Here is a 24667-nt window from a genome sequence, read left to right on the forward strand (position 1 = left end):
CATCCGGTCCCATCACTTCATGGCAAATAGATGGGGAAACAGTGGAAACAGTGGCTGACTTTATTTGGGGGGGGCTCCAAAATCACTGCAGATGGTGACTGCAGCCATGAAATTAAAAGACGCTTGCCCCTTGGAAGAAAAGCTATGACCAACCTAGACGGCATATTAAAAAGCAGAGACATTGCTTTGCCAACAAAGGTCTGTCTAGTCAAGGCTATGGTTTTTCCAGTGGTCATGCATGGATGTGAGAGTTGGACTATAAAGAAAGCTGAGCACCAAAGAACTGATGCTTTTGAACTGTGGTGTTGGAGAAGACTCTTGAGAGTCCCTTGGACTGCAAGGAGATCCAACCAGTCAATCCTAAAGGAAATTAACCCTGAATATTCATTGGAGGGACTGATGCTGAAGCTGAAACTCCAATACTTTGGCCACCTGATGTGGAGAGCTGACTCATTTGAAAAGACTCTGATGCTGGGAAAGATTGAAGGCTGGAGGAGAAGGGGACGACAGAGGATGAGATGTTTGGATGGCATCACCGACTCAAAGGACATGAGTCTGGGTAAACTCCGGGAGTTGGTGATGGACAGGGAAGCCTGGCAGTGCTGCAGTCCATGGGGTCGCAAAGAGTCAGACACAACTGAGTGACTGAACTGAACTGGGGCCAAAAAAAAAAAAAGACTAGGTGACTTCGTTGAAAGGGTTTCTAAGAGTTTCTAGGGTAGCTACAAAGAACAGGAACTTCTGGACCTTTTCAGACATGGAGAAGAAACACTCTCACTCTTACTAAACACTACCAGAGATTTTTTTTGTCCGAAAGAGTATCCCTGTTTGCACTCCCCCCGGAAGTGAACAGAAGGGCTTACTTCCCACATCTCTACCACCATGCTACTTTCTCTTTCTTAATTTGTATTGACGTGTTATTCACAAGCATAAAGCTTAAAGGGACAGCTCAGTGGGTTTGGGGGCATGTACACACTCTTTCCGACCCAGAGATCAAATCTGGGTCTTCTACACTTGCAGCCAGATTCTTTACCGTCTGAGCCACCAGGGAAGCCCTTCATATTTCACACACTCCCTGTAATCAACTTCTTTACCGAGATATATTAGAGGTGATTCCAACCGCTACAAGTCTCCGAGGGTCCCTTCTTTGTCCCTACCCACAGGACAACTGCCTGCCTGGTTTCTCTCATCATAGCTTTAGTTTTGGTTTTGAAACTTCATCAAAAGGGAATCAGAGTGTGGGTGTGTTTGCATCTTCCTTCTTTCCCTCAGCACCATGCCTGTGAGTTTCAACCACGTCCTTGAATATCAGTAATTCATCCTTGTTCCCATCTTTAAGTACTGGGAGAAACAGTTAAGTCTAAGCAGTAAGATGGAACAGGAAGAAGGCCAGTATGGTGGTCTCAAGCAGTTTGGCAAGCTATTTCTGTAAAGGGTTAGATAGTAAGTCTTTTCAGCTTTGCAGGATTCAGGAGGTCTCCGTTGTGTAATTTTGCTTTAAAAATGTACAGATTCTTAGCTTGTGAGTCATGCCAAAAGTCAAATTCTTTGGATAGTATTGGCCCTTGGGCTGGTTTGCAGACTTTTACTCTAAATCATTTTACCACACTGCCTGACACACAGCAAGTATTCATTTCTGAGTCGACAGGCAAATTTTCCATGGCATCTATAATTCTGAATATATTTTTATGTGTTCCTTTTCTTACTACTACCCCAAAATATTTAATCTTTATTTTTGAAAAATAATTGACATACAATAGAGCATTAAACTTAGGCGTACAACATAACCGTTTGATGTATGTATATATTGGGCTTCCCTGGTGGCTCAGATGGTAGAGAATCTGCCTGCAATGCCAGAGACCCAGGTTTGATCCCTGGGTTGGGAAGATCCCCTGGAGAAGAAAATGGCAACCCACTCCAGTATTCTTGCCTGGAGAATTCCACGGACAGAGGAGCCTGGTGGGCTACAGGTCACGGGGTCACAAAAAGTTGGACACGACTGAGTGGCTAACACACACAATATATTAACAATATATCCGTGAAAGGACCACAATATGTCTAGGTAACATCTATCACCTCACATAGTTAAACATTTTTCTTTTCTTATGATGAGAACTTTAAGACCTACTCTCAGCAACTTTCAAATACACAATGCAGTATTGTTTTATTAATGTAACTTTATTTTTGGCTGCACTGGGTCTCCTTTGCTGCTCAGGCTTTTCTCTATTTGTGCTGAGCAGGGGCTACCCTGTAGTTGCAGCACGTGGGCTTCTCATTGCAGTGGCTTCTCTTGTTGCAGAGCATGGGCTCTAGGGTGTCTGGGCTTCAGTAGGTGCAATTCGAGGGCTCCAGAGCTCAGGCTCAGTAGTTGTGGCATGTGGACTTAGTTGCTCCTCGGCACGTGGGATCTTCCTGGATCAGGGATCAAACCCATGTCTCCTGCGTTGGCAGGCAGATTCTTTACCACTGAGTCACCAGGGGAGCCCCTGATGTGAATCATTTTTAAGTCTTTATTGAATTTGTTACAACATTGCTTCTGTCTTATGTTTTGGTGTTTTTTTGGCCACAAGGCATGTGGGATCTTAGCTCTTCAACCAGGGATCGAACCTGCACCTCCTGCATTGCAAGATGAAGATCTTTAACATGGACCACTAGGGAGGTCCTGACCTTAGGATCTTTAAGTACACCACTCCACAGAATCTTCGCACAGAACTGCACTGAGCTGGTTATCAATGAAACCGAGGGCTAGAGAGGCAAAAGACCCCACCCAGGGTCACACAGCAGGGACCAAGGAGCTGGCCAGTGGACCCACATCCTATCACCAAGCTGGAGTCCAGCATGGCCAGGCCAGCACAGGACGCCGAGCCCTTGAGAGCATGTCGTAAATAGAATGAGCACAGTCTCGCCATCACCAACATGGTTGACAGTAGGCGGACCCTTCCCCACTGTGTGCTCCATCTATAAAGCTCAATACCAAGGGCTTCCCTGGCAGTCCAGTAGTCAAGATTTCACACTCCCAATGCAGGGTGCCTGAGTTCGACCCCCGGCAGGGGAACTAAGACCCCACATGCCACATGGCACAACCTAAAAAAATAATTTAAATGAAATAAAATACAGCACAAGACCAAAAAGGTTTGTACGTGAAGTGTACGGAATGGCCCTGGGCCAAAGTGGGTGGAGAATTTGGTTGCTGTGTTTTCTCTGTAAGCAAATATTAGCACAGCAGTGGGAACACGGCCAGTCCCAGAAATGGATAGAAATTTTGGAAACCCCAAACTGGCAACCTTGAATTCCTCAAAGCCAGGACAAGTTCCCTGAGTCTACTGTAATAAATGGCCACAAACACAGCAGCTGGAAACCGCCCACGTTATCATCTGACAGTTCTAGAGGTCAGAAGTCTGGAGTCTTTTATATATATATAATTTATATGTATATGTGTGTGTGTGTGTGTGTGTTAGTTGCTCAGTTGTGTCTGACTCTTTACGACCCCAGGGACTGTAGTCTGCCAGGCTCCTCTGTCCATGAGATTCTTCAGGCAAGAACACTGGAGAGGGTTGCCGTTCCATTCTCCAGGGGATCTTCCAGACCTAGGGATCAAACCTGTGTCCCCTGCATTGGCAGGTGGATTCTTTACCACCTGACCCACCAGGGAAGCCTGATAATAACGGTATCATTCTCTAAAAACATACTGATACGTCTCCAGTCAATAATGTTCAGGTGAAAAAAGACATATTAATATGTCTGGTAAGTAATGTGTTAATTGAATCCCATTTGTAAAGTCTCCTTTGCCATGTGAGAAATCAGGTCATCAGCATCTTTCGGGGGTCACAAAGTTCCCCGACATGCCTGGGAAGGCCCAGTACAGGAAAAGCGGTGGGCTTCTCCCTTCCTCTGGCTGCCTGGGACGTGACAACGGGGGCAAGACTCTGGCAGGTGAGTGGGGGGAAGATGAAAGACCCCCACAGCCCAAAAAGGCCATACAGAGACTCCAGAGTTGTTCAGCTGCTGAAAAATAAAAAAACCACATGCACACATATACACATATATATGAGGCCTGGACTTTGCAGGTAAAATTTATTAAGGCAACACTGAAGCCTCCCGCACCCAGGGCTCGCTGGGCAGGCCTGAGCCCCCTCCTGCTCCAGACTGAGCGTCAGCTGCCCTGGCCCCACCTCACCCACAAGAGGCTCACCTCCCAGAGGTCCAAGTCCACTAGCTTCAGGCTGATATCCAGGGGCCTCAATGTAGAAAAAGGGTGTGGGATGTGAGAACTATATTCCTGGTTTTTCAGGAAGAAAAAAAATTTGGAACCCTCTAGAAAAAAAAATTTTTTTTCCCTAGAACTCTTGTCCTAATGACGGATGTGATGCTCAGGACACGCTTCCTCCAAGCATGGAGAGGATGAGGGACAGGTCAGATTTGAGAACCTCAGCTTCCTGAGGTGCGTTCCCAGTGAGGGGTCCCCTGTCACTCGCCAGCCCCTTGGAGAAGGCCAGAGCCCTCTGAGCCCTCCTCCAGCCTCTCCTATTTCTTCTTTTCTGGGGCTTTCTCGACGATTCCGGGGGCGAAGGGGCCCACCAGCCACATGATGGGTGTGTTCTGGGCCACATACTCCACCAAGTGGTCCAGGGCCTCTCGGGCCCTGGCCACCTGCTCGCGGCTCCGTGTCAGGACGCTGCTGGAGAGATCCTGGAAGGAGTGGATGCCAGAGAAGGTGGCTTGGAGGTCCTCTACCTGCTGGCGAGCCTGTAGCGCCTGGTCCTTGATGTGGGCGGGCAGACCCTGGAGGCTGGAGCCCAGCGAGGCACAGGTGGTCTGGAGCTGCTGGGTGATGTCACGGAACATGGCGAGCGTCTGAGACTCGACCTGCTGAGAAGGGGCGGGTGGGGGCATGACATCACCCTTTGCTTTGGGGGTAATAGGACTCAAGGGGCTTCCCAGGTGGCTCAGCGGTAAGGATTCCACCTGTCAATGCAGGAGATGTGGGTTCGATCCCTGGTTCGGGAAGATCCCCTGGAGAAGGAAATGGCAACCCACTGCAGTATTCTTGCCTGAGAAAATCCCATGGACAGAGGAGCCTGGAAGGCTAGAGTCCACAGGGTGACAAAGGGTGACAAAGAGTCAGACACGACTTTTGACACGACTGAACCACAACAATAGGCCCCAAAGACCAGGAAAGAGGAAATGGGGGTATTCCACCCGCCTTGGGGAAAGCCTTTCCCCAGGGCATGGAGGCTCAGAATACCAGCGCTTCGAGTTTCAAACCGTGCCAGATAATTGCCGGTCAAATTGAAAAACAGGCACAGAGATATTTTCAAAGAAGATACGCAGAACAATAAGCACATGAAAAGATGTTCAACCTCATCAGACATCAGGGAAGTGTGGCTCAAACCCACGATGAGACACACGTCACCCACACTAGGATGATTTGGGTAAAAGACGGACATGGGGACTTCCCTGGTGGTCCAGTGGTTAAGAATCTGCCTGCTAAAGCAGGGGACACAGGTTCGATCCCTGGTCTGGGAAGGTTCCCACGTGCCTCGGGGCAACCAAGCCCGTGCACCCCAGAGCCTGTGCTCTGCAACAAAAGAAGCCACCTCAGAAAGAGCCCTGTGCACCAAGAGAAAGAATAGCTCCCACTTGCTGCAACTAGGGAAAGTCTGTGCAACAACAAACACCCAGCACAGCCAAAAGACAAAAAAAAACCGTTAAAAAAAAAGACATATATGGGACTTCCCTGGTGGTCCAGTGGTTAAGGCTCTATGCTCCCAATGCATGGGGTCCCTGTTCCATTCCTGGTCAGGGAACTAGATCCTGAATGTTGCAACTCAAGGTCCTGAGTGCCACAACAAAGGCCTGGAACAGCCAAATAAATTTGAAAAAAAAAAAAAGATCGAACAGGCACTGGTGAGGATGGGAAGAAATTGGAACCCTCATATACTGGAGCGCAGCAGTCACTCTGGGAGACGTTCTGACAGTTCCTCAAAATGGTAAGCTGTAAGCCTAAGTGCGCACTTGACTCGGCAATTCCACCCCCTAGACTTCCGCCCGAGAGAAAAGAAAACGCATGTCTGTGCCAAGACTGGTACACAAATGCTCAAAGGGGTGTTATTCACAGCCGCTGAAAGCGGAAACAACCCAAATGCCCATCTGCTGGCAAATGGGGACACAAAATGTGGTTCATTTGCACACCGCCACGTTCTTGCGCCATATGAAGGGGTGCAGTCCTGACACTTGCTGCCACGTGGATGGACCTTGAAGCCAGACACAGACGGCCACATGGTGTATGATTCTATTGATAAGAAACATCCATAGGGACAAAGTACATTTGCAGTTTCCAGGGCATGGAGGAAGATAGAAATGGGCTGTTATGATACTAGGGAGACAGTCTCCTCTTGGGGTGATGGGAATGCTCTGAATTATTAACACAGGTGATAGTCACACAACCCATGAATATACTAAAAACCAATAAATTGTACACTTTAAATGGGTCAGTTGTACAGTATGCGAATTATATCTCAAAACTTCTTTAATTCTGGTCTCACTGTACAGTATGTGGGATCTTAGTTCCCTGAACCAGGGATTGAACCGGGGCCACAGCAGTGAAAGTCCTGAGTCCTTAACACACTGGACCACCAGGGAATTCCCTCAAAACTCTTTTAAAGTACAAGATACTGAATTTTACACCTCAATAAATTTGTTTTTGAAAAAGTGTTTTGTTTTGTTTTTTTTAAATGAGAAGGTCTGGAAGAACTTTTGAGGCCGAAGCTGTAAGCAGTGGGGGAGACCATGGTTGAGATAAGAGTCCTCGAAAATTCCTGAGTCTGGGGAGGAAATCAAAGCAGGTAGGGACCCTAGACTGTCCTGAGCCTGGTCAGCTGAGGACTCTGGCTTTGAACCTGGCCAGGAGGTGCTGCCAGGATCAATATCTATTTTCTCTTCAGCAGTTGGGGGGTTGGGGAAGATGGTTTTAAGTGGTTAGGGTCTGAATGCGCAACAGTTTTACAGAGATACTCACAATATCTTTAGAAATATCATTTTTTAAACACTGTGTGCCTTATGTGTCAATGTGTGTGTGTGTATGCAAAGTAACTCTTATACCAGGAAACTCATGCTTTTAAGTGAAAAATTCAGTGATTTTTTTTTTTTATAGTACATTCACCAGGTAGTGCAACCAGCCCTTCTATCTAATTTCAGAACATTCCATCAGCCCAAAAGAAACTCCCAAAAAAAAGGGGGGGATTCCTTAGCGGTCCAATGGTTAGGACTCTGAGCTGTCACTGCCAGGGGCACAGGTTTGATCCCTGGTCAGGGAACTAAGATCTCATAAGCCTCCTGGCTTAACCAAAAAATAAAAAAAAAAAAAACACAGAAAGAAAAAGAAACTCCATCCCTACTTACCCCTCTCCCAGCTCCCAACAACCACTCATCCACTCTCTGTGTCAACAGATCGGCCTGTTCTGGACGTTTCCCATCAATGAAGCCCCACCCTGTGTGTCCTTCTGTGTCTGCATCTCTCAGCATCGTGTTCTCAGGGTGCGCCCACATGGTAGTGAGTGTCAGGCTCCCCTCCTTTCACAGCCGAGTGATGCTCCCGTGTGTGGAAGGACCACATGTTGTGATGCGTCACCTGCTGGTGGACATCTGGGCTGTTCCCCTTTGTGAATGTTGTGACTCAAACACTGCTATAAACACGTATGTTCATTTCACCTCAATGACCCTGCAGATGGTCCTGCACCCCATTCACAGATGGGGAAATTGAGGCCCAGCGAGGTTAGGCTGAGAACCTACAGTGCTAGGATATCAAAAGAGTCCCTAACACAGAGAGGCTATGGTTCAGAATGAGGCACGAGGATTGTTTAAGGCAGCAACTCAGTGAAAGCATGGATGAGTGACACCTGCTGCTGCTGCTGAGTCGCTTCAGTCGTGTCCGACTCTGTGCGACCCCATAGACAGCAGCCCACCAGGCTCCCCCGTCCCTGGGATTCTCCAGGCAAGAACACTGGAGTGGGGTGCCATCGCCTTCTCCGTGAGTGACAGCACAGGTGGCAAAGTCAGGGCTCATTCAAGAGACCAGCGCTTGCCATAGACTGGAGGGGCCAGAGCGTGTTAGTGAGGAGCTGTCGTGAGGAGCCTGGTGGGTAAATATGAGGGATGTCATGGGACCCTGGGATGAGGGAGAGGAGTCAGTCGCTCGGTCGTGTCTGACTCTGTGACCCTATGGACTGTAGTCGGCCAAGCGCCTCTGTTCATGGGATTTTCCAGGCAAAAATACTGGAGTGGATTGCCATTTCCTCTTCCTGGGGATCTTCCCGACCCAGGGATTGAACCGGCGTCTCCTGCACCTCCTGCATTGGCAGGTAGATTCTTTTATCACTGAGTCACCTGGGAAGCCCGAGGAGTCAGGACTCAAGAAAATGGAGCATGGCTTAGAATTCAGCAGGTAGAGACCCATCCCAATCAAGTGCCCTGTGGTTCAGAAGCAATATGCGCACCCAAGAGTAGAAATCCAGGCAGGCATCCTGGAGGAGTTGTCATCAGGTCCTGAAGGCAGTTAATGGGAAGAGAGGCTGGGGAAAGCGTGTGGAGAGGCGAGCCAGGGCCCCAAGCACCCAGTGCCACCCCCGGTGGGTACCTCTGGCTTGGCCGCGTTCTCCTCCGGGCCCTGCAGCCGCTTCTGGTTCCAGCCAAGCCACATCTGGTGTAGTTTCTCCTGACCCTCCACCAGCTTCTGATCGACGCCCTGCTTGATGGTTTCCATCTGGGGCAGAGGGAGATAGATGGTGGCTGCCTCAGGGCTTGAATGAAGCTGGCAGAGCCCCTGGGGGTCCACAGGAATGCTGGAACAGGCAAGAATCCACAGGGAACCCAGGGGGTTGGAGCCCTGAACCCTAGGACCTTAGGCTATGACTTCATTTGAAGACAGGTCTTCAAAGAAGTGATTAAGCTAAAATGAGATCATTAGCGTGGACCTAAAAGATGCTTGCTCCTTGGAAGAAAGGCTATGACAAATCTAAACAGCATATTAAAAAGCAGAGACATCTCTTTGCCAACAAAGGTCTATATAGTCAAAGCTATGGTTTTTCCAGTAGTCATGTATAGATGTGAGAGTTGGACCATAAATAAGGCTGAGTGCTGAAGAACTGATGCCTTCGAAATGTGTTGCAGAAGACTCTTGAGAGTCCCTTGGGCTGCAAGGAGATCAAACCAGTCAATCTTAAACAAAATCAACCCTGAATATTCATTGGAAGGACTGATGCTGATGCTGAAGCTCCAATACTTTGGCCACCTGATTGAAGAGCCGACTCAATGGAAAAGACCTCGACGCTGGGAAAGGTTGAGGTCACAGAACATGAGATGGTTGCATAGCATCATCGACTCAATGGACATGAATCTGAGCAAACACTGGGAGATAGTGAAGGACAGGGAAGCCTGGTGTGCTAGAGTCCATGGGGTTACAAAGAGTCGGACATGACTTAGCAACTGAACGACGACAACGTTTTTGTATGACTGGTGTCCTTAAATGAAAAGGGGCTGTCAGGTGGACTTCCCTGGTGGCGCAGTGATTAAGACTCTGAGGCTCCACTGCGGCGCGCACAGGTTCAATTGCTGGTTGGGGAGGGAACTAAGCTTCTGCATGACGCACAGCGTGGCCAAAAAGAAAATAAACGAATGAAATGTTTTTAAAAGGGGGATGTTAGGACACAGACCCATGGTGGGATGACCAGGTGAGGACACAGGGAGAAGACAGCATCCACACGCCAAGGAGCGAGGCCTCAGAAAGAACCAACCCTGCTGATATCTGGATCTTGAATTCTCAGCCCCTAGAACTGTGAGGCAATGAATGTGTGTTGTTTAAGCTGCCCAGTTTGGGGTACTTGTTACAGCAGCCCCAGCAAACTCAACCAGGACTGCAACCGCATGAGCCGGCCCAAGCAGATATGCAGAATGGGGAGGAGTAAACCAGCAGGCTTGGGGCGGGCTCACTGGTGCATATGCTGCTTGCCACTGCCCTCGCCACCAAACCGTCTCACCATGGACCTCACCAGGATAAGCGTCTGTGACAGCTGGTGCAGGGCCTCCTGTGCCCTCTGCCTGGTGTTCTGCAGTTTGCCCAGAGAGTGTTCGTAGGCCCGCTGGCGCAGCCTCTCCGACAGGGAGCCCAGGCGCACGAAGTAGCTCTGCTCCTGGCGTTGCTGGGCCACCGAGGCGATGTCGAAGCCCTCAAGGGATGTGGCGAGGCGGGCTGCGGTGGGGAGGCAGGAGAAGCGTGGTGAAGGCAGAGTTTATGCCCCGGTCTGCAAGTGTAAAAGGATCTCCCTGCCTTGGCTTTTTCCTCATCTGTGAAATGGGTAGGATGGGGGCCAAATATCCTGGGATTAAGAGGCCTTAGACTAATGTGAGGGTCTGAAAACTACGACCCTTGGACTGTATCTGTCCTGCCTCCAGTTTTATACGATCCAACCCGTGAATACAATTGTGCATGTTCGTTATACGCTGTCTACAGTGGCTTTCAAACTATAGTGGCAGAGTATGTGGCCTCTTAGCCTGCAGAGACTAAAATATCGTCTGGGAATTCCTGGTTGGTCCAGTGGCTAAGACTCTGCGCCCAGTGCAGGGGGCCTGGATTCGATCCCTGGTCAGGGAACTAGATCCAACACGTTGCAACCAAGAGTTTGCATGCCTCAACTAAAGATCTCGTGTGCTGCAACTAAGACCCCGTACAACCAAATAAGTATTTTAAAAAATAAGTTCATTATCTGATCCTTTACAAAAAGAGTTGGCCAATGCTCCCTGTACAGGTCCTAGCATATATTAATAGTGGTCAATCTTTTACAAGGTTCTAGGCACTCTGCATGCTTTCTGTTATGTCTTTTTTTTTCTGGCCATGCTGTGTGGCATTCAGGAATCTTAGTTCCCCGACCAGGAATCAAACCCGTGCCCCCTACAGTGGGAGCCCGGATTATTAACTACTGGACCACCAGGCAAGTTCCTCACATGTATTCTTATTAAATCTTAACAGTTCTAAAAAAAAAAAATCTTAACACTTCTAATAGGGAAGCGCCGTCATCCCATTTTTACAGGTGGGGAAACTGGGGCTCAGAGAGATTAATTGACTTGCCGAAGGTCACACAGCTGGGGCTCCACAAGTCAAGATCTGACGCCAGGCCCCATGTTCTTAACGATACTTGACTCTCCATGAGAAGTCTGAGCCACAAGAGAACCATCTTCACAGCAGTTAAGGAAAAGTTAGGACTGTCTAGTCCAGAAAATACTCGTAAAGTTACAAGGTAACAGGATGGAAATCCATCTGTCTTGATAGTTTGATCCTATCTTATTCTGCTCCCTGTAGACTTTAATATAGTAGCTCTTAAAGTTTGAGTTTTGTAAGTAACCTTATCTGGATTTGAAATGCCCTATAGCAGGGTCTACAAATACAGCCCCTGGGCTGAATGCCACCTACTTTCGTCAACAAAATTTTTTTGACATGTAGTTACACCCATTCATTTACCTACTGACTACACTTCTGTGCTACAATGGCAGACTTGCATAGTTGGAACAGAGGGTGTATGGCCCAAAAAAGCCCAAATTATTTACCACCTGGCCTGTCAAGAAAATGTGGTCCCCTGAAAAAAAGTTATACTTAAAAAAAAAAAAGGAACCCCCCTGGTGGTCCAGTGGTCCAGACTCCAAGCTCCCAATGCAGGGAGCCCAGGTTCAATCCCTGGTCAGGGAACTGGATCCCACATACCACAACCGAGAGTTCACCCGCTGCAACTAAAGATCCTGCCTGCCACGACAAAAACTGAAGGTGTGTTCTGCATTCTGCAACTAAGACCCAGAGCAGCCGAATAAAATAAATAAACAAATCATTTTTTAAAAAGTAAATAAAAGTAAAAACTAAATGAGAAAGACAACTAACAAGGACCTACTCTATAGCAAAGGGAACTATACTCAATATCCTGTAATATATTCTTTTCTTCTAATGGAAAAGAATCTAAAAAAGAATATATTCATATACGTATGTAAAATGGAATTACTTTGCTGTATACTTGAAACTACCACAACATTGTAAATCAACTATATTTCAATAAAATTTTTTAAACTTCCCAAAAAAGGATTATACAATGTATAAAACAAATGACTGAACAAAAGTACTAAACACCCGGGACATTTAAAAGCAACAAAAGCAAAAGTCAGCATCTTGGGAAAAACAAACCTGCCCCATTCTCCTGACCAAAGGCAAGTCTGCAAAGACCAAATCCAAACCAACAACATTCTGAACCCAGGCTACTGGTCACAGCTTCTCCATGGCCCTCTGGGAACCCTGCAGCTCTGCCCTCGGAAGTGAAAGCAGCTTCGTTATTTAGGCCAAGGCTGTCTGACAACTGACTCATTGGAAAAGACCAATGAGAAATGACTCATTGGAAAAGACCTGATGTGGGGAAAGATTGAGGGCAGGCGAAGGGGACAACAGAGGATGAGATGGTTGGATAGTATCACCAACTTGATGGACATGAGTTTGAGCAAGCTCTAGGAGTTGGCGACAGACAGGGAAGCCTGGTGTGCTGCAGGCCACGGGGTCACAGAGGGTCAGACACGAATGAGCAACTGAACTGAACTGAACTGTCTGGTAGAGTCCAGGCATGTGGGAGCAAGCCGGCAGGGCCCCTGGAGGGGGCAGGTGGCCTTGGCAAAGGGGAGACCCAGGAGATGGGGGGAGCAGGGCTGTTCTGGCAGAAGCCCATGAGTAGCGTCCCAGCTATAACTTGGCACCTTAACTCACAGACCCCCCAGCACCTGAAGCCCCTCTCGGCACAATGATTTCATCCTTAGTTGCTGTTGTTTATTCACGAAGTCGTGTCCGACTCCTTGTGATCCCCTGGACTGTAGCCCGCCAGGTTCCTTTGTCCATGGGATTCCCCAGGCCAGATTAGTGGAGCTGGTTGCCGTTCCTTCCTCCAAGGGATCTTCCCCACCCACGGATCCAACCCACGTCTCCTGCATTGGCAGGCGAACTCTTTACCACTGAGCCACCAGGGAAGCTGTTCATCCTTAGCAGATGGACACAAAAGAAAGAAAATCAAAGCTGGTCAGATAGATCTGTTTTCTGAAGTGGCTCCCAGGCCTGGCTCACAACCTGCCTCCCTGCAAACTCTGCGTCTTCCCCTGCCTTCTGCTGACCAAGACTCACAGCTGCATCTTACTCTGTCTGAGCACTAGGAGGGGCCAGCAGGCACTGCACTTGGTGTGCAAGATGGACGACATCAGCCGGATCCCTTCCTTTAAGAGATGCAGGGTAAAGTTTTGAAAACTCAAAGGCCAAGTGACATGAGACCCTGAACCCAGAAGCTGCAGGGCCTGAGATCATTGGCCCTGCTCCCCCTGGATGGAGCGTGGTGTCTGGGTACACGTGGCCCTCGGGGACCCTTGTTGCCATGGGCACTGGTGTGTGCAATACTGGCACGGCTGGAAGTTCCCATCACGGTGTGCAAAGGATGGCTGTGCCTCGAACGCAGGGCCAAGGCCAACTCCACGAGCCATAGGTATATGAAACCACGAGTAGGACTGGCCGCTTTGTCTCACCTCTTTCACCCCTGGTTTATTCCTGCCACCATCTGGTCCAGCCCCATCACAGCTCACCTAGACCAGCAGGGTCACCTGAACCTGTCTCCTTCGCGTCCCACCCCCGGTGTCTTTCCCACAGTAGCCACCAGAGGGCGCCTGTGAACACTGAGTCAGGCCCCGCCCCCTCTGCTCACAGTCTTCCAGGGTTCCCATTTCCCTAGGGGTAAAAGACCAAGTCCTCCCATGGCTCACAAGGCCCTTCACAATCTGCTCCGGTACCCTTGCTGCCCTTCCCTCTTCCCTCTCTCTCCCAGGCTCACTCTGCTCCAGCCACACATGCCGCCTCCCTGCTCCTCCCACACACATCAGGCACCATGCTGTCCCCTGGTCTCTCTGCTCAGACATCAGCACAGCTTCATATACCTCAGGGCAAGGTCACCTCCTCAGAAACATCTCCTTTAATCTAATTGCTATACCCTTAAGGTTCCATGAGGGCAGAACTTTGTTCACTGACATATCCCTAGAACCTGGAAGCAGGTTTGGCATATAACCGGTGCTCAGGGTTTGAACAGATAGATGCCTGGGTATGGGTGGAATGATAGAGAAGAGTTTCAGTGATTTTATTCGGGGACTTGAGCACCTGCTGGGCACCAGACAGGGGACACAGCTTCTGCTTTGTGGAATTGATGACTAGAGAAAAATTAGAGCCAAGAAGGGGGAGGTTTCAGGACACAATATGAACAAGGAATGGTGTGATTTTAGAGGTCTTATGAGGGGTGCGGGGGGTGTGTGGCATGTGAGCACAAAGCTGGAGGTGGAAGGGAACGAGCCATCTAGATGTCATGTAAGGGTTCCTGGTAGAAGAAAAGGCCAGTGCAAAGGCCCCGGTGTGGAAACATGGTCAAGGATGGGCAAGGAGGCCAGTGAGCCTGGAGCAGAATGAATGAGGGCAGGTGGGGAAGTACAAGGGAGCTTCCAGGAGGATTGAGGCTGTTACCCACAGGGAGATGGGAGCCCTGGAGGGCTGCGGGGAGAGGAGGGGCCTGACTTGAGTGCTCACAGGCGCCCTCTGGAGGCTGCTTCAGGGAGGACAGATACCATGCACCAGGGCAGAGGAACCAAGCTGACTGAGGTGGGCTAAGACAGATGGGGAGAAGCGGCAGGGACCAGATGACAGCCTGTGAGGGACAGACTCCAGGTGGCTGGGAGGGACCCATATCAGATGGTCTGGGGAGGGGCCCCAGAGTCAAGGCCTGCACTCACCGAGCTCAGCGTCCGTCATGGGCAGGTGGTTGTCCACCCACTCCTCCGACTTGCCCAGCACTGTGTCCACCCCGCTCAGCACCATCTGGCCGACACGGGAGCCCACAACTGAGTGGACACCGCTGGTCACCATGGACTTGGTCAAGTCTATGCCGCTCTGCACAGCACCCCGGGTGACGTCCACTGCCTCGGTGACTCGGGAGGCCACAGTGTCCTTGGCACTGGACACTGTGCTGGACACAGCCTGTCGGGCCCCTGACACCTTGGACGACACAAGCTCCTTGGTGTCTGCCAGGACCTACAAGAAGGACCAGCGTCAGCATCTCCATCCTCCCTTCGTACCTGGGTGCCCCGACCCCTGTGCCCCAACCTCTACAAGGGGTGGGCTGAAGGGAGGAGCTCCAGCTCCCGGGTGACCCTGAAGGGTGAGAGCAGTTAAGATCACATGCTCTGGGGCTGGATGGCCCAGTTAGAGTCCTTGGCTTGATATATCCTAGCTGTGTATCCTCAGGCAAATCACTCGACCTCTCTGGGCCTCCACTTCTTCCCATGGTGTTATGGGCTAAAGGGTACTGAAGCCCCCAGGACTTCAAAATGTGACCGTATTTAGTGATGAGAACTTTAAGGTAGTAATTAAGGTAAAATGAGGCCATTATAGTGGATCCTAATCTAGTCTGTCTACATGCCTTGGGGCCAGAAAACCAAATCATAAAATAGAAGCAATACTAACAAATTCAATAAAAACTTTAAAGATGGTCCACATCAAAAAATCCAAAGAAAGTAGATTAAATAAAAATAACATTTTAAATAATTAAAATTAGTAACTGAGTTCCTCAGTCATACTGGCCACCTTCTAAGGGCCCAACACCCACATATGGTTGTTGGTTTCCACACTGGATGGTGCGGAGAAAGAACATGTGCCGAGAAAGTTCAGAGACCGGGCAGCCTGGTCCACAGAGAAGGAACGGCATGTGCAAAGGTCCTGAGGCAGCTCTGAGATGGATGTGTTCACTGTCTCTGCTTTCCCCTGCCTCCCCAAGATGAAAGTTCCACGAAGGCAAGGGCTCTGTATCCATCACCCTGTCCCGTACGTGTGGGCACTAATGTGACTGAACTGGAGGACGGAGGCCAGCACGGACAGAATGGAGCAACTGAGGTGGGCGTAGAGGGTCGGGAGGCAGTGGAGTCAGATCAGGTGGGACCACCAGAAACACTCTGGCTTTTTCTCTAGGCAAGGTGGAAGACCCTAGGGGGCTTTGGGCATATCTGGCTGGTGTTCAGAATGTTCCTCCAGTTGCTCAATGGAGAGAGGGTGGGAGAATAAATGCGGTCACATTTGTCTGCTATGGGTTAAGCTGAGACCACAGACCCCATACCCAGCTAGGCCCCCAGTCTTAGTGGAGCATCCGCCCCACCCCACCCCTCATGGAGGGGGTTAGTCACCTTCTCCGGCGGCTGCTGCAGGATGGGCAGATTCTCCTCCAGTTTGTCCAGCCCCCTGTGGGCGTATTCACTGGCCGAGGTGACTGTGGGGGTGGGCGTGGGGTGGGGGCAATAGACAGCTGATGGTTACTGCGCACGTACATCCCTCAGGGGCTCTGGGAGGGTCCACAGACACCACCCCGCCTCCCCCACCCGGAAATAGGCCAGAGTGGACGGTCCATGGGCTCCCATGCTTCACTCACGCTGGGGTTCCAGCTTAGACAGGATGGGCTGGGCCCCACTGACCGCAGCAGCCGTGAGGGTCTTCACCCCCTTCTCGGCCGCGTCGCAGACGGTCTTGACGTGGGGGTAGCTCTCCTTGGTGGACGTGTAGGCGGCGGTCACCATGTTGCAGGTGGAGCTGATGAGGGGCATGCCGGCCACGCGGTCCACCACACTGGGCTATGGGCAGGGAGGCTCAGGCCGGGGACGTGGCTTGCCTCCCCTCCCTCTGCACTCACTCGGTTGCACAAGCCAGGCACTCCCTGGTTCCGCCAGGCGCTTCCTCTATCTTGGCCCAGCACCCCACTTGTCTGAACATGACCTTGACACCCATGGTGTGCCAGGCAGTGACGAGACATGAGAATCCACTGTCCTGGAGCTCAGGTCTAAAACTGATGTCAGTGAACTATGCCCCCCGTCCTACCCCCAGGGCCAGCCCACTACTTGCTTTTCCTTTTGCCTTTTTTTTCCTAACAGCATTATTGAAATCTGGTTCATACGTCATAGAATTTCACCATTTTGAAATGCACGATTCAGAGGGTTTTAGTGCATTTGTTCACAAGGCTGTGTAACTCTCACTGTCTTAATTTCAGAACGTATTGATCGCTCTCAAAAGAAACTTGTTGTCATTGACTGCCACACCCTTGCCTACCAGCCCCTGGGAACCATGAATCCACTTTCTGTCTCTGTGGATTGCTGCCTGTTCAGGACACCTCACAAAAAAATGGAATCACACGTGGCCTTTTGTGTCCGGCCTCTTACACTCAGTGTCATTGTCAAAGTTCCTCCATGTAGTAGCGTGTGCTGGTGCTTCACTCCTTTTTTTAAAAATTGTGGTCAAATACACATAAAACTTACCATTTAAATAATTACGTGCACAGCTCAGTGGCATTAAGTACACATACATTGTTGTGCAACCGTTGCCAGCATCTGTTTCCAGATTCTCAGCTTCTTAAACTGAAACTCTGTTCCCTTTAAACACTGACTCCCCTCTCTTAGCCCCTGGCCCCACCACCTACGTGTCTCTATGGATTTGACTCCTCTAAGGAGCTCTTGTGAGTGGGATCAGACAGTATCTGTCCTTCTGTGCCTGGTTTCCCTCACTGAACATACTTTCAAGTTTCGTCCACACTGCACTGCATGTCAGTGCCTCATTGTTTCATGGTATGATATTCCATGCTACCTGGTTTTTGTAAATAAAGTTTTATTGGCACATGGCTATTCCCATTCATTTACGTATTGAATGTAGCCATTCTTAACCTACAAGAGCAGAACTGAGTAGTCAGACAGGCCTTGTGAGCCTCAGTTTCCTGACCCATAAAATGAGAAGTCATTTCTGTCCTAAAGGAGCTGCAAAGGTGACCCGTGAGAAGACGCATACAGAAGACTTAAGTCTCATAGGTTCTACCTGTAGAATCTGTGCAATCGCCAATCCCAGGATTGGGAGTACTATTCCAATTTTACAGACAGGTAAACTGAGGCAAGAAGAAGCTAAGTAAGTCATCCGAGGCCACAAAATGAGCCAATGGCAAAGCTGGAGCTTGGACTCAGGCAGTCCTCCTTCAGCGTTTGCCCAGGAGGTCTCTTCAGAAGTTAATCACAAAGTTACCACAAAATCCAGCAATGCTGCTCCTATGATTCTAGAGACAGAAAAACACATGTCCACATAAGACTTGTACATGAATGTTCTCACCAGCACTATTCACAATGGCCAAGAAATGGAAAAAATCCAAATGTCCGTGAATTCGTGAATGGATACAGAAAATGTGGTAGAAAGCATGTTTTTAAAAATTCATAGCCTCCAAGGACTTCCCTGGTGGCTCAGTGGTAAAGAATTCACCTGCCAATGCAAGAGGTACAGGTTCCATCCCTGGGCCGGGAAGATCCCACATGCCACGGAGCAACCAAGCCTGTGCGCCACAACTGTATCGCCTGTGCTCGAGCCCGGGAGCCAAAACTATCGAGCCCTGCGTCCTAAAGCCCGTGCTCCACAAGAGAAGCCACCGCGATGAGAAGCCCCCACACTGCAATGAACAGTAGGCCCCGCTCGCCACAGCTAGAGAAAAGCCCCCCCACACACACACAGCCTTCGAAGGGCTAACAGGCACAAAAGACTCTCCCTATCACAAGTCGTTAGGAAAATTCAAGTCAAAACTACAATGAGATACCACCTCATACCCCACACTCACTGTGATGGCTACTATCAAGTGAACAGATATTAATAAGTGATGGTGGGAATGTGGAGAAATTGAAGCCCTTGTGTGCTATTAGCGGGAAAGAAAAATGATGCCGCCCCTACGGACAACATTATGGTGATCCTTAAGTAACTAAAAATGGAATTGCCATATGACCCAGCGGTTCCACTTCTGGGTATATAGACGAAAGCACTGAAAACAGAATCTCAAAGAGACATCTGTATACCCATGGTCAAAGAAGCTTTATTCACAACAGCTAAGACGTGGAAGCAAGCCGAGTGTCCTGTGCTCCGTGCACACAGTGGGATAGGATTCGGCCTTAAAAGGAAATTCTGATACAACACGGGTGAACCTTGAGGACATTATATTTGGTGAAATAAGCGAGACACGGAAGGACAAATACTATATGGTTCCACTTATGTGGTACCTAACGTAGAAGATTCTACTTCTTTTTCGGTTGTGCCTTGTGGCATCTCAACTCCGTGACCAGGGATCCAATCCTCACCCTCTACAGTGGAAGCACAAAGTCCTGAGACCACCAGGGAAGTCCCAGAAGGTTCTACTTTTATAAACATGATTCTACTTATTTTACTTCTACAAGATGTCCACTTGGTAAATCCATCGGCAGGAAGCAGGTTAGTGGTTGTCAGGGGCTGGGGGAGAGGGGAACGGGCGTGACTATTAGTGGGTGTGGGGTTTCGATTTGGGGTGAGGAAAGAGTTCTGGAATAAGACAGTGATGATGGTTGTACACTGTGAATATACTTAATGACACTGACCTGCACACTTCAAAACAGGTAAAATAGTATATTTTTATGTTATGTGTATTTTACCGTATTTTTAAAAAGGAATGAGAAAATTAATAAGGACCTACTATATAGCACAGAGAATTCTACTCAATATTCTGTAATCACCTATGAAAATAGAATCTAAAAAACAGTAGATATACGTATAACTGACTCACCTTGCTGTATAGCAGAAATGAACATTGTATTAATAAATTATATTATCAATTGTATTAATAAATAAAAGTCAACTGATGCTGTTGTTTAGTCCTTAAGTCGTGTCTGATTCTTTTGTGATCCCATGGACTGTAGCCCATCAGGCTCCTCTGTCCATAGCATTCTCCAGGCAAGAATACTGGAGTGGGTTGTCATTTCCTTCTCCAGGGGATCTTCCCAACCTAGGGATCAAACCCTCATCTCTTGCATCCTGCATTGGCAGGAGGGTACTTTACACAGAGCCACCAGGGAAGTCAAAATACTCCAATGAAAATTCATTTTTAAAAAAGTAAGGGGACAGAGCACCAACAGATGCTATCAGTACAACACAGAGAGGGACCTCAAACAGATAACGCTCAGTAAGCGAAGCGAGATACAAAAGGGTATTGTAGCGTGTGTCTCCATTTATATGAAATGTCCAAAACAGGCAAATCAGTAGAGACAGAACCTAGATAAGGGGTTCCCAGGAAAGAGAAATGAGGAGTGACTGCTGGTGGGTACAGGGTCTCTTTTGGGGGGAGATGAAAAATGTCCAGTGTAGTGGTGATGGCTGCATATGGGTAGTTTACTAAAAATCATTGAGTAGTACTCTTCATAAGGGTAAACTTTTTAAAAATGCTTCATCATCTTTTTTTTTTTTTTTTTTTGGCCTTGTTATGCAGCATGTGAGATCTTGGTTCTCCCACCAGGGATTGAACCTATGCCCCCTGCAGTGGGCATGCAGAGTCTTAACCACTGGACTGCCAGGGAAGTCCTCATAAGGATGAATTTTATGGTACATGTGTGCGCATGTGTTAGTCGCTGAGTCGTGTCTGACTCTTTGCGACCCCATGAACTGTAGCCCTTCAGGCTCCTCCGTCCATGGAATTCTCCAGGCAAGAACACTGGAGTGGGCTGCCATTTCCTTCTCCAGTTACGGTATGTGAATGATACCTCTACCCTGGTGGCTAAGATGGTAAAGCGTCTGCCTACAATGCAGGAGACCTGGGTTCAATCCCTGGGTCGGGAAGATCTCCTGGAGAAGGAAACAGCACCCCACTCCAGTATTCTTGCCTAGAAAACCCCAAGGATGGAGGAGCCTGACGGGCTACAGTCCATGGGGTCGCCAAGAGTCGGACACGACTGAGCGACTTCACTTTCACTTTCCATTTTAAAACAATTGTTTATTAAAAGGGACTTTGGGGAACTCCCTGGCAGTTCAGTGGTTAGGACGCCTAGCGTTCACTGCTGAGGGCTCGGGTTCGATCCCCGGTTGGGGAACTAAGATCCTAAGAGTCCTGGCACGGCCAAAAAAAAAAATGTAGCAAGGGGAATTTTATTTAAACTGGGAAGCAGAAGTGGAATTAGAAACTGACTTTCTTAGAAGGAGGACTCTAAGAGAACCTGCAGAGACAGGAAAGATCTGCCTGGGGGAGCCAGGCAGTTCAAACAGAGCTGCACCCCTGTTCTCCCAAGAGCCCTGGGATCCCCCAGTTCTCCCACCTTCGCCTGTTAATGGGGAACCTGCTAGGGTCTAGAACTCGACCCACTTGGAAGGGTGTCTCTCGACCCCCCTGTGCTGCGAGCAGCCTCCTGCCAAGGCTCGCGTGTGGGAAGGCTCCTCCCACAGATCCCAGGCCTTCCTCACCTGCTGTACCGGTTCCTCTGCCGTCACCTGGGTGCTGGCAGTGGCTTCAGTCTCGTCAGCAGACATTTCTCAGAAGCACGCACTGTGAGCAGAAGGACTAGTCAGGGTACAGCTGGCTCCTCGCTTCCCTCCATGGGCAAGTCCGAGTTCACACCTGCCCTCAGGGCTCCCCCACCCCCCCATTTCCTAGAACTCTGCCTCTAGATCAATTACATGCACTTGTGAGCCTGTTCAAAATGGTGCTGATTCATCAGGTCAGAAGTCTGCATTTCCAACAAGCTCCCAGCTGCTGCTCAAGCAGCTGGTCTTGGGGCCACAGCTTAAAGGGCGAGGTCTGCGCACAGCCCTCCAAGGGCTCACCTGTATCAGCTGTTTAGTCACTCAGTTGTGTCCGACTCTTTGTGACCCTGTGGACTGTTGCCCACCAGGCTCCTCTGTCCGTGGGATTTCCCAGGCAAGAATACTGGAGTGGGTTGCCATTTCCTTCTCCAGGGGGTCTTCCCCACCCAGGGATCAAACCTCTAGCGCTGGCATATGGATTCTTTACTGCTGAGTCACCTGGGAAGCCCCACCTCTATCAATATTATGGTGCAAAACCCCTGGAGTTGCAAGTTGTCAGTTACTACTGGGTTTCAAGACACCTTCCCTTTGACCCAGAAACCTCACTGCGGGGACAGTCCCATACTGGTACTGCCACGTGGACAGAGACGTGTGTACCTGTGTTGCTAAAAAGAAGGGCAATAAAGATAGATAACAATGGTAGCCCAGGGCAGTGGCTGAAGACTGTAAAACTTACACATAATTGACACAGCCCACGTCTGGGAAGATGCCGTGGAAAAGGGAATGGCTACCCTCTCTAGTATTCTTGCCTGGAGAGTCCATGGACAGAGGAGCCTGGCGGGCTACAGTCCCTGGGGTCGCAAAAGAGTCAGACACTACTGAGCAACTAACACAACAAGATATTGTTAAGAGACCAAAGGTGTGAGTGGGGCTAAAGTATTTGCTTATAAATCTTTAAAGAGACACAGGAAGAAAGATCGTGTAGCTGGGGCAAGCCTCTGACTTGTGAGCCAAGTAGATAATATTATCTGTTCAAAAAAAAATTAACGTTAAAAGAAAAAAGCTAGAAAGAACATGCCTGGCCCCAGTGCATGTCCCTCATGTCAGTCTCAGGGACGTGGGGAAATCAAAAGAGAGGTTCCCTGGGTGAATCTAATGCACACATTTGCAGGCAAGACAGCAGCAGCCACAGGTGCTCCACTTTCCTGGCCAGGTGGAAAACCTAGAGCCTTGTCAGATTACATTTCAGGAGTCCCAGCCCCACCTATGCTGGGCAAGTGGGCAAGGAGCTGATAACCTCGTAACCGATAACCTCATAACCTGATAACCTCAGTCCTCTTATCTGTAAAATGGGGCTAAACCTTCCTTAAGGCTGGTTCCCCACGTGCTTTTTTTTTTTTTTGGTCATACCACACTGCATGTTCCCTGACCAGGGATCAAACCTGTGACCCCCCCTGCAGTGGAAACTCAGAATCTTAACCACTGGACTGCCAAAGAAGTCTCCCCACAATGAATGACCCCCAAGGTCATTCTAGAAGCCTCTGGTGAACCCCTGACCTCGAGTCTGAGCATTTTCTTCCAGACATTGTGTTTGCCATTCCCTAAGTGGAACCCAGGCTTCCCAGAATCTGGGAAGTGGTAAAGACCCTGCCTGCCAAGGCAGGAGACATAAGAGAGGAGGGTTCGAACCCTGGTTTGGGAAGATCCCCTGGAGGAGGAAATGGCAACCCACTTCAGTACTCCTGCCTGGAGAATCCCATGGACAGAGGAGCCGGGCGGGCTACAGTCCATGGGGGTCACGAAGAGCTGTACGTGACTGAAGTGACTTAGCGTGCACATGCAGACACACGAATGGAACCCAGCAAACCAATGTTTTGAGAGCACCAGTTCTGGTGTCCAAACTGGGTTCTAATCCCGGCTCTACAACTTGCTAGCTGTGGGAGCTTAGGAAGGCAACACCCCTTCTTGGAGCCTCATTTCCCACATCTATGAAATGGGGGTAACCATTCCTAGCACAGAGTCCCTGCGGATTGGAGGAGAGACTGCACGTGCTCACTCAGCTTGGGACCTGGCACGTAGCAGGCGCTCAGTAAACGGATCCATTTCACACCACTCTGTCTGCCACACAGAAACTGGTGAAACCAGCCAGGATTGAGCTTCTGCTTGGTACAAAGGTCCCCCACCCGGGAAGTGGGGCGAGGAGGCGCATCCACCCCTGGTGATCATCACCTGACTCCTGTTCTTCCCCTCCCCTTCCCCTGAGCCTGAGTTCACCTGGACAGCACACAGGTCCTCCTTCCCATCCGTTTTGTCCATCCAGTCCCTCTGGAACTGGTTTAACCAAGAACGGCCATTGCAGATATCACACCCCCCTCCCCCATAAGAGTCCTTGGGGGTCAGCAACCTGCCTGCAGCGGGCCTCAGCTGTGAGAGCAAGAACTGGCTGAGACTGGAGTCACGCAGCCGTCCAACTGCAAGCAGGATATGCTCAGATCCAACTTCCAGAGTTCTCCAGAGAAGGAACCCAAGCCTCGGCTCCGGTCTTACAAACGTCCCAAGGACTCAGATAAGGGGTAGGCCTTCCCACCGCCACTTTGTGCAATCCACTGGCCACACCCACCCAGGAAAAGGAGGCGGGATTGGCCCCAGACCCTCCCAGGGTCAGCTGGGGTGCCAGAAGGAGGGCAAGGGAGGGGCCAAGTCCCCAGGCGCCAAAACCATTTGGAGAGGAAGGGGCTTTGCTAGGCAGAGGGACTGCTCCCCTGGTGGGGGTTGGGGGGGAATTTCTACGCGGAATGGGCTGCGGCTTGTCTCCAAAGTGCGTCAGCAATGCAGGAGGATGTGGTTTGGGACGGGGGACTTAGCCCCCCGCCCCATGCTGCCACTTCTAGGGTGTTCTTTCGTGCGCCTTCCCCCCGCCAACGTCCTAGATATTGAGAGAACAAAGTCTGAAAGTCTAAGCCTGTTCCAGAAGTTGAATTTTTCTGGGGAGGGAAGAGTGCTCAGCCCAGGCTGTAGACCCCCTCCCCAGGCCGCGGAGACGAGCAGAGTCCCCAGGAAGGCCCTCCCTGTCCCTACCTCCCTTAGGGCACCCCAGGACTCAGCGGACCCCACCCCCACCTCAGTCGGGGCCCCTCGCCTCTCACCGCGATCAGCGGGACGTCAGGGGCGCAGCTGCCACTACTTCAAAGCCAGCTCCAAAACCGTCCTGGGCCGGACCAAGACCAGCGTTTATACTTCGGGGCGGGC

The 24667-nt window shown here is 49.9% G+C and overlaps 1 protein-coding gene across 7 annotated transcripts; it reads right to left on the reverse strand.

Annotated features, from left to right (window-relative positions):
* Window positions 1–4044: 4044 nt before the first annotated feature.
* Window positions 4045–24667, reverse strand: PLIN3 (perilipin 3). Of its 7 annotated transcripts, none has more exons than XM_010828171.1 (8): window positions 24565–24667; window positions 21359–21440; window positions 16518–16716; window positions 16276–16358; window positions 14833–15130; window positions 10047–10246; window positions 8636–8761; window positions 4045–4866 (listed from the first exon to the last, which is right to left on the reverse strand). In XM_010828171.1, the coding sequence occupies exons 2-8, from the start codon at window positions 21422–21424 to the stop codon at window positions 4525–4527; spliced, it is 1314 nt and encodes a 437-aa protein (XP_010826473.1). In that variant the 5' UTR covers window positions 21425–21440; window positions 24565–24667; the 3' UTR covers window positions 4045–4524. The 7 variants fall into 7 exon arrangements, with proteins under 7 accessions (XP_010826473.1, XP_010826468.1, XP_010826471.1 ...); XM_010828166.1 differs by having other exon boundaries at window positions 4045–4869; window positions 24565–24666; XM_010828169.1 differs by having other exon boundaries at window positions 4045–4869; window positions 24539–24643.

Source organism: Bison bison, unplaced genomic scaffold (assembly GCF_000754665.1).
Source record: "Bison bison bison isolate TAMUID 2011002044 unplaced genomic scaffold, Bison_UMD1.0 scf7180017864492, whole genome shotgun sequence".
NCBI lineage: Eukaryota > Metazoa > Chordata > Mammalia > Artiodactyla > Bovidae > Bison > Bison bison.

What these genes read in the sequence shown, in the direction of transcription:
- PLIN3 (XM_010828166.1), bottom strand. Translation starts at nt 21,424, where the DNA reads ATGTCTGCTGACGAGACTGAAGCCACTGCCAGCACCCAGGTGACGGCA. An exon ending in TGCAGCAGCCGCCGGAGAAG is followed by an intron (nt 15,131 to 16,275) that starts GTGACTAACCCC and finishes TCCTTCTTGTAG; the next exon opens with GTCCTGGCAGACACCAAGGA. An exon ending in AGAACGCGGCCAAGCCAGAG is followed by an intron (nt 4,870 to 8,635) that starts GTACCCACCGGG and finishes GCCCCTTCTCAG; the next exon opens with CAGGTCGAGTCTCAGACGCT.